This window comes from Galendromus occidentalis, unplaced genomic scaffold, assembly GCF_000255335.2.
Source record: "Galendromus occidentalis unplaced genomic scaffold, Mocc_1.1 scf7180000077496, whole genome shotgun sequence".
In the NCBI taxonomy this organism is placed as follows: Eukaryota; Metazoa; Arthropoda; class Arachnida; order Mesostigmata; family Phytoseiidae; genus Galendromus; species Galendromus occidentalis.
In genome coordinates this window covers 898,330-907,574 of record NW_003805484.1, presented here as the reverse complement: position 1 = coordinate 907,574, position 9,245 = coordinate 898,330, and the positions used below count along the sequence as shown (strand labels likewise).

General features: G+C 51.3%; 1 protein-coding gene and 1 pseudogene across 1 annotated transcript; one reads left to right on the top strand and one right to left on the bottom strand.

Moving 5' to 3' along the window:
• Positions 1 to 153: 153 nt before the first annotated feature.
• Positions 154 to 1,363, top strand: LOC108864633 (piggyBac transposable element-derived protein 4-like; annotated as a pseudogene).
• Positions 1,364 to 7,464: 6,101 nt separating this feature from the next.
• On the bottom strand, positions 7,465 to 8,989 carry Slbp (Stem-loop binding protein). Its single transcript, XM_003746383.1, has 4 exons — positions 8,818 to 8,989; positions 7,981 to 8,243; positions 7,651 to 7,796; positions 7,465 to 7,513 (listed from the first exon to the last, which is right to left on the bottom strand). The coding sequence occupies exons 1-3, from the start codon at positions 8,887 to 8,889 to the stop codon at positions 7,655 to 7,657; spliced, it is 477 nt and encodes a 158-aa protein (XP_003746431.1). The 5' UTR covers positions 8,890 to 8,989; the 3' UTR covers positions 7,465 to 7,513; positions 7,651 to 7,654.
• Positions 8,990 to 9,245: the final 256 nt, after the last annotated feature.

The window sequence follows — 9,245 nt, the reverse complement described above, 5'->3', positions numbered from 1 at the left end:
GAGGCCTTGAGAGCAGTCCGTCCGGCGAGCTTCTTCATCTTCCTGACGGAAAATACCAACAAACGCCTGGAGTTGTTGAATCACACGAAGAACTTGACCGTGGCCCCGACGGATGTCGGTGAGATGATGGTAGTCCTCGGTTGCTCGCTTATCATGGGCTACAACAAGCTGCCCGCCATGAGAGACTGCTGGTCATCGTCGGTCTCACTAGGGAATCACGCCGTGAAGCGTGCGATCGCGAGGCACAGATTCCGATTGCTCCACTCAAAACTCTATTTCCGGGAGCCGAGTAGACCAGAAGGCTCTTCGAAGATCTACTATGTCGAGGAGCTGCTCAACTGCGTCAAGGAAACTTTTCCCCGCGCCAGATCTGAGAGCACGTTCCTAAGCATCGACGAGTCCATGGCGAAATTCACCGGAAGATCCACCCTGAAGCAATATCTTCCTCTGAAGGCAGTGAAGAGGGGTATAAAAACTATGGAAGCGCTGCGACGCTAGAACAGGGTATGTCTATGATCTTGATGTTTACGCCGGGAAAGAACTCGAGAGACGAAAAAAAAACTCTGGGCGAGAGCGTCGTTCTGAAAATGGTGAAAAAAAATCGTTCTCCGCGAGTGATGCTCGCTTTCGATCGGGTTTTCACTTCGGTACGGCTCATAAATACTCTCAGGTTTCCCTCAGTCGGAGCCGTGAATAATAACAGAAAGCTTATGGCCGACTTTTCGAGGAAATTGAAAGAGAAAGGTGAAATGGATTTCCGTGTCACAGAGGGAGGTCTTCTCTGCGCAAGGTGGCTGGATTCTCGGGAGGTCATCGCGCTCAGTAGATTCAGACGCGTCATTCAGAGGCGGTCAGCAAGGTTGTCAGAACACAGAAGGATGGTAGTAAGGCCGAAATCGATTGCCCAGACGCTATAACGTGCTAAAACTCGGCAATGGGCGGCGTTGATCTTTCCGATCACATGGCCGCCATCTATAATTCTGACAGGAAATCCAAGAAATGGTGGCGAAAAGTCTTTGACAAAGTATTACTCAGCGCCGTTGTGAATGCCTGGATACTGTATCAAGAAACTCGGAATCGGAAGATGGAGCTCCGAAAATTCATTATTCCCCTTGCGGAGAGTATCATAGAAGCTGGTAGGAAGAAGAGGTCAGTGAAACGGCGTTTAGCTGGTCGCCCGCCTCAGAAGTTCGCCGTTATCTCGAACCCAAAGAAACACATGCCGTTCGGGGGACCGACACGGCGACGGTGTACTCGTTGCGCGTCGGATAAGATCGAAAAAAGAACTAAAATTATATGTAAGGCTTGCGATGCACCACTGTGTATAAACTGCTTCCGCCTCTTCCATAAGGATGGTGTCTGAATCAGTCATATTGAGATACACTGGTCCACATGATAAATCCCTGACTGAGTGAAAGCTCCTCCGCCCATTCTTTTCTTGCCGTCGTTTGAGATAAACATGTGGTGACCTCTTTGGAGACCAGCGGAATTTGACAAACTTTGACTTTGCGACCCCTGGGACGCGTGTGTCCCGGTGTGGGCTTCTAGACGACTGGGACACGAAAGATCCCAGACATCGCGACCGCTGGGACGAGTTTGTCCCACCTCGAGCTTCGGGACGAGTGGGACACATCCGTCCCCGGAATCAGAATTATGTGGAAAAGTCTTGGGAATGATCGGATTTCCGATGAATTCCTGCAGGAGTACTCAGCTATTCGTTGGGTGCTCCCATTAATCCATTCGGGAAGCCGGGAAATCCAGGAAAAAAATACCGGACCGAAATGGCTCGGAGGCGCTTCGAGAAACCTCCGGGTAGATTCAAGAATCGGTGCCCAATAGATTCAGCACACGAGCTTAACTGAGCTGGAGGCTCTCCTTCAAAGATTCCATATGGAGAAGGGATTACATCCGGCTGACGCCCGGACCGGAATTCGGAGCGTCGCGTTGACGTCCCATCGCACGTCGGAACCATGGTCCCGGATGAAGTTCCGCAAATCTGTGTCGCTACAAGACGCGTCTAGGTGCTGCGAAGCTTGAATGCAATTGATCTGTCGACCGGTGCGGTGCTTCGACGAGCCAGCGCGGCGCCGGCAGGGGATTTCATAGCGTTTTCGTCCCCCAAGCTCTAATAATTCCCGGATATAGGTGAATGAATGAGGCGGGGATAATAAGTTTTTCATTCCAAAATCCTCGATCAGATGAGACGGTGCCGGCAATGGATTAACACTTCAGCACTCCATGAGACCTCGGAGCGCTTCTTCGGAACAGTTGTGAGCGTGAATTTCCAGACAGATCTTCAGCCTTCGAGATAGAGATGCAATTTCGCCTTCAAAACTATGCGCACGACGGAATCGAGCAGCAGTATACCATCTTCGGCACAGTCGATCATGTGATTACCAATGCCGGTCTCCACGCAGTCGAGTCCTTCCCGAACGAGGGGTATCCCAGCCCGTTTCGTTATGCAAACACCCTTCCGACAGTACTGCTGCCTGACAGAAGTGTCCCGTAGGTGGATGTCCAGCATGTTTCTCGTGACTGCGTACATCTTCCTCAAGTGTGAGGCATTCTTGGGTGGACAATTGGGCCTGATGGCGTCGAAGTTGAAAGCTACTAAGGTCCACTTACAGCATACCGGCCACACAAGGTCTAAGAGACTCGTGGCATTCTTCCCGAGTGCTGTGGCTTTAGATATGAAGCTGAACGAACATTTCTCAATGAAGATCTTCGCCAAGCGTATCATATTCAATTTCCGCTGCTTCGTGACGATGTTCAACTTCATTGCGCAGGGATCGAACTTCTGCGAAGCGATCGCTCCTGCGTCCTCCGCCATCACGAGTGGTCCGAGCACGAGTAGTATGATGATGACGAACATGTGTTCTCGGTGGAGGATTCACTGCAAATGCGTCCTCGGAATTCTAGGTTGCGAGGGGCCGAGCTCCCTAGCGTGAAGGAGTATATTCATCTAAAGATCTGGCATTGAGTTCATCGGCGGATCGATTATTATCCTTGGAAGTCTTTGACTCGATCAGAGCTTGATTGTTGAAGGGATGCGATATCTTCCAGCTGTCAAGATGATCCACGGAAGCGAGAGCGACGTCGAGAGTTCGAGGCTGACGTATTGGGAGTATTCGCGTGGAACTTCGCTCGTGTTAGATTGAGCGGAATACAATCTAGAACAGGTGCTCCAATATCCTCGGATGATGGAACGATGACAGGCGAAAGTTGCGTACACCGAGCGTGGTCTGACCGGTCGCCTGAATGAACAGATCAGACGGCTGAAACGCAAAGTTACAGCGGATTGGCTGGTCTGTAGTCTGTACCATGGACGCTACTCGATCGGATCACTCCGGGACAGGTACTTTTTCTCTAATTAAACTAAAGGATTCGAGAAAGCGGGATAACACAAAACGAACGGGGAGATTGAGAGCTCCATCCATCGCCCGCCATCCGCTGCGGTGATATGGACTTATTAGAGGTACCCCTCGGGAGGAAGACGTTCGCTCGTGGGTTCCCAGTGTTCTATTCCTCGGCGCTTCTCGGCCGCGATGCAGAGGCGTAGGCCTCTAGATGCTTTGCGGTCTTTTCTCCACTCCTGAATCCGACTTGGGATCATCAAATCATCACCTATCTTAAGCTGCACACAAGGTAGAAGATTACGACAATGGGAAGTATGAATTATTGCTTGTGCATTTGAACCGAAGTTCCACCATCCACTCGGTGAAACTTCCGCAAGTGGAGGTACGCCTCCTCGAGGTACGCACTCATGCTCCTGCGGAGCACCGCGGCTCAGTTCATTGAGCACGCCTTCTTCGGTGTATCTTCAACGCTCAGAGCTATCGATGTGAATCTCAATATTCCGCGAGACTTATCAAGCTCTTCCCGTGCTGACTGCCGCCATGTTTCCCGTGAACATTTGTCGAGATTTCCGTCAGGATTGCCGACAGGACCATCCAGGGAACCTTTCCCGGAGTTTTGATCCCGGCCAATGCAAGTACAACAATGGTAGAGAACAACTGCATCGGGGAAAAAAGACTCAGAGCGAAGTTCGGAGAAATGGCTCTAAAATCCAAAATTCCGATCGGATATGACTCAAACACCTGCAGTCAACAAAATTCTCATTGTTATTATTTAGGACTTTCCCCCGCAATTGGAGTTCGATGGACACTTGCGCAGAAGTTCTCCTCCGTTCCAGATTCGGAGGTCCTCCCGAATGGAGGACTTTCCACAGCTAGCGCACTCACGTCAGACGAACATTTGGTAATGTCTGATCGAATTCGCACCACTCCTCGGGAACCTCCCTGAATGCCAACTCCGGAGGGCTGTTTTCCCACGAGACGCCAGCTCAAAGAGCCACTGATGGTGTAGCACAGAGAAGCCCGTGAGTAGGGCATATTCTGAGCAACTAATTGTAACTTTGAATGAGAATCACACGAGACCTCTCATAAAGACATGGTGGCCTTTTGGGTCCGAGGGAGGTCCGATACAGAGCTTCTCAGCGGTGGACATGTATTCGTTCCGGATGATTCGATTGGAGCTCCATGAGGCATCCAATCGGGAGATATGATTGACGACAGTTCGGAATTTCTTCTGCTACTTTCCGCCTCCCTAATTCTCTATCTTTCCGGTCTGAGCTGAAGCTGCATTCATTTCAAGGTTATGAAAACAAACAGAATTCCCAGCAGGAGCACAAGGACGTCTCAGGAAGTGAATCTACATCTACAATCTACCCTATAGACTCGAAAACGGCTGAAGCGATCGTCGTGAAAATTTAGGAGCGTGTTCTGGGGGATCCAGCGGTGGTTATAGGGGGGTCAGTTCTCCGATGCGATGAGTCCTTCTACCTTAAAAAAATTATTTGAGTGCTCCACTAACGAGAATACGAAAACTCGGAAAAAATGAAAAATCGGAAATTTGCAAAATTCACGAACGCCGGAACCGATCGCCGCAAAAATTCAGGGGTTGGTCCTCGGGAGCTTCAGGAAGGTCATGTGAGGGTCGTCGTTCTCATGTGATGGGTCCTCCCACCATAAAAAAGTTATTCGAGTGGTCCTCCCACCGAGAATGGAAGATTTCAAATGGAAAGATGGGAATTCTCAGGATCTCCATCGGCTGGACAGATCACCATGAGAAGGTGGATTTTCGGGAGCTCCTAAGAAGGCTATCGGGGGTTGCCGTCATCATTGGCCTCTGTGTCTCTACTGAAGAACCTCGCTGAAAATTGCTGTAGCCTTGAAGGGAACGATTTTCCGAAGAACATATGGAGTAAAAGTGGGGGTACGGGAAAGTTGGGAAACGGGAAAGCGGGGACACGGGGAATCGGGGGGGGACGGGATAGTGGGGAAACTGTTGGAATGTGAACCACCGCGAACAAGCGGTACAGCAGTGTGAATCTCTTTGTTCGTTATCTTCTCTAGATGGAATGATATATATTGACGAAACTCGGCGGGAAGATTCGTAGTGGTGCGGCGCACACCTTCCAACACTCCCCCTTGCGCAGAACCACGAAGATCCTTCGAAGCGGAGCGCGATCTCGAAGGCTCCCCCTTGCTTCAAAACCAGGGAGCTCATTCGAGGTGGATGAGGCACCCTCTGAGTGCTCCCCGAGCCCCCATCGAGTTTTCTCGAATTCCCGGCGCTTCCCGAGCAGCCTTTGTCCGCGCTCCGAGCGCTACTAACGCTCCCAGCATTCTCATCTACGCTCTAAGCGTCCTCAACGCTCCCAGCGTTTCCATCTGCGCTCCCAGCGCTCTCAGCGACGCTTCCAGCGTCCTCGACGCTCCCAGCAATTCCATCTGCACTCCCAGCGCTCTCAATGACGCTTCCAGCGTTTCCGTCTGCGTTCCGAAAGGCTGGCGGACAACTGAGCCGTGCCTCAGCAATCGCTTGATGCTCCATTCCAACATGCCTCAAATGGCATTGGTCTCCCATTTCGACCCTTCAGCTGATCTGAACCTGCCACACCTGGCACGGGTCCATCATATCATCACCCGGACCCGCTACATCAAGCATCGGTTCCCTCATCTCATCACCCGGACCCGCTACATCAAGCATCGGTCCCCTCATCTCATCACCCGGACCCGCTACATCAAGCATCGGTCCGCTCATCTCATCGCCCGGACCCGCTACATCAAGCATCGGTCCTCTCAAACTGTCCACCAAACCCGCTACATCAAGCATCGGTCCTCTCATCTCATCGCCCGGACCCGCCACATCAAGCATCGGTCCACTCAAGCTGTCCACCAGACCCGCTACATCAAGCATCGGTCCTCTCAAGCTGTCCACCGAACCCGCTACCTTAAGCCTCGGTCCTCCCGCCGGGCTCCTACCCGTCACCACGCCGCGGTCGAGGAAACTTCTTTTGCACTCGGTTCACTTCTATCGATCTCGTATAGGCACTCGCACAGCCTTCGTCAACATTCTATCCTCAATGTGTTGACTCTTTCACGCATGGTGGCCTGGGCCCGTAACCTGTTGGAATGTGAACCACCGTGAACAAGCGGTGCAGCAGCGTGAATCTCTTTGTTCGTTGTCTTCTCTAGATGGAATAATATATATTGACGAAAAGTGGCAGGAAGATTCGTAGTGGTGCTGCGCACACCTCCCAACAGAAACGGGAAACAAGGGGAAACGGGAAAGTGGGGAAACGGGAAAGCGGGGAAACGGGAAAGCGGGGAAACGGGAAAGCGGGGAAACGGGAACGGGAGCGCTAGTGAAATATATTAGCGAAATGGATGTAATCTCCAACTCGGATGTGGGTATACGCTATTTATTCCGATTTCCACAAGATGTTCTCTGATTTACAAAAACAGCGATTAATGAAACTAGGCGTTGATATTCCTCATTTTTTCGAATCTCCTAGCTGAGCATACCTCATCGCCGACTTCGAAACTGATTCAAATCGATTGATAATTCCGCCGGAATCGAAGATTAGTACAGGAAAATAGCTGTTCACCACCGACAGGGGCGGTTCGCTGGTATCGGTACGCATTCGTCGATCCCCAAATCAGGGATGCATCTCTCGACGATGCCCACGGTAGACAAGCGACATTTAAAATAATTTAAATTTTTGACATACACAGGTATATATCTACGATATGGTATCTATCTATGGTTGGTTTTCGACGTAGATTTCGATTCAATTGCATCTAGAGATGAAGCAAACGTTGCATTTCACGTGAACAGAACGGATTTACGGAGACGACTGCTTGCGTCTCACACCTGACGTCTTCGAAAAGGAAATGCTCGAAATCGCGAACCGTGACTATGGTATATAACGAGTAAGTATCGTGACTCGGTCAGCGTCATTCTTCGGCTCCTCGAACCGCATCGATGCTTGACAGGAGCTCCGTAAGGCGAATGCGCGTGAGCTCGATGCGCGAGAGCATGGAAATGCCTCACGATAGGGGTCGGATCTCGGCGGCGGTCAAAGAACTCGGCTGTCACCATTATAGGGAAAATGTTGGGATACTCATACATTTTAAATTCTACCGTCCTCAGACGAAACGGAGGCTCTCTGAAAATGAAGCAAGAACCTTCTTAGAGGTCGGCGCGGGGAACGTTGAGTCGGAGCGGGAGTATGGATGAGCATAGCAATGTTTTCGCTCATCGTATCCGAAGACCGTTCCCTATCTGGGACGTAGGTTCACATACCCCATCATTGCTCATCATATACGTGGAGAGCTCGTCTCCAGAGTTTCACTTGCATGTCCCAAGAGCGGCGGCTGTACTTCAACTCTTTCTGCGGGGTTTGGGGATGGCAAGATGTTCTCTTGTCGCGCGCCACCAGCTCGATATATCTGGAAGGTCGCCGATCGATATCACCTCCGTTAGGTTTCACTGCCGTTCGAGGAATAGGTCGTCCGACCCCTCGTCCTCGCACTGTATGGCAGATGATCCAATAAGGGAGACGTCGATGAGTGCGGAGGTGAATTTTAATTTCAGGCATATCCGGGGGATCTGGGGCCCGACTGCGCAACGTACCTCTTATATCCTTCCGTGGACTTCCCGAAGTTTATTTGTTTCTGTCTCCGAGCGAGCACCTCCGGATCGGTCTCCAACCGATCCTCTCTTCCGGCCTTTGTCGCTCCCTCTCTCTTGCGTTTCAAATCTCCTGATTTTTGAGGTGTCCTGCTGTTGTTTTCCATGATCGAAGCCCAGTCGACTTCTTTCTCAACACGTTCCTTCGCTTCCCAGAATTCCTTGTGGGAAGGTTCCTCGAAGTCTCCATCCAGTTCTAGGCGAGGCTGAGGGAGGGAAAAAACGAGAGGCTTAATCGATTGGATCGAGACCAGGATTGTACAGTGTGGATCGATCTGGCCAAAATAGAAGATTCACGAGGTTCTCCGGATTCGGACTGTGAATTCCCCCCCCCCCCGAATTCAGCTCTCATGCCTTGTCACAACTCAATGTTCATGATGCCAATATACATCGATACCAGGTTCTAGTACGCTCGCAGTGGGGTGCTCTCAATAAGGTCGCATGAATTCGAGCTCGGATGAGCTCGAACCCTCTATTTAAGACTGGGGGAGTCGGGGAAATCGATGGCGACTCGAAGAGCCACCTTCTATGGAACGGGAACCTCCTGAGGGACGGGCGTCTCTCGAAGGTGTTTAAAAAAAAACGAGAACGCCCGTTTATCAGAAGACATACGGTATATGCAGTCCTGATGGAACTGTCTAGACTCCCGTGTGAATCTGCACGCACCGGCGATCTGCGAAAGGCTATCTTCCATGGGGGCTCTCCAGACGTACGATCCAAGTTGGGCCGAGTATGATCTAGTGAGCCTGAGGTTTGCCTCGAAAAATCTGTGACACTTGCCTTTTCCTCAGACTTGGGTCCAGGTCGACGCGATTTCGCAATCGGCGAGTTCGTCTCATTGTGCTGAGCCATGGTCACAAGCAGGGGACCCGGATTCCGGTCGGTCGACTGCGGTTCCCGATAAATTTTCGCGTAGGTTTCGATGTCACAAATCTCACAAACAGAATAAGGGACGAATGTTATGGGAAGTCTCTGGCGCGCGCCAGCCCAAACAAAACAAACTATTGGCGCCAAAACGCTTTCTGGGGGCGCGCGAGTTTTTGAATCGCGATGACCGGGTTCAGCCAGTGCGGGGTTCCCATGAAAGCACCTAGGCTACAATCAGCTGTTGCGTTTGGCTCATTCTTTCGGATGCGGCGCCTGCGCACCACACTTGCTCGGAGGGGGAACCCCTGATGGTGCCTCACGGCGCCGGCTCATCTAGCGGC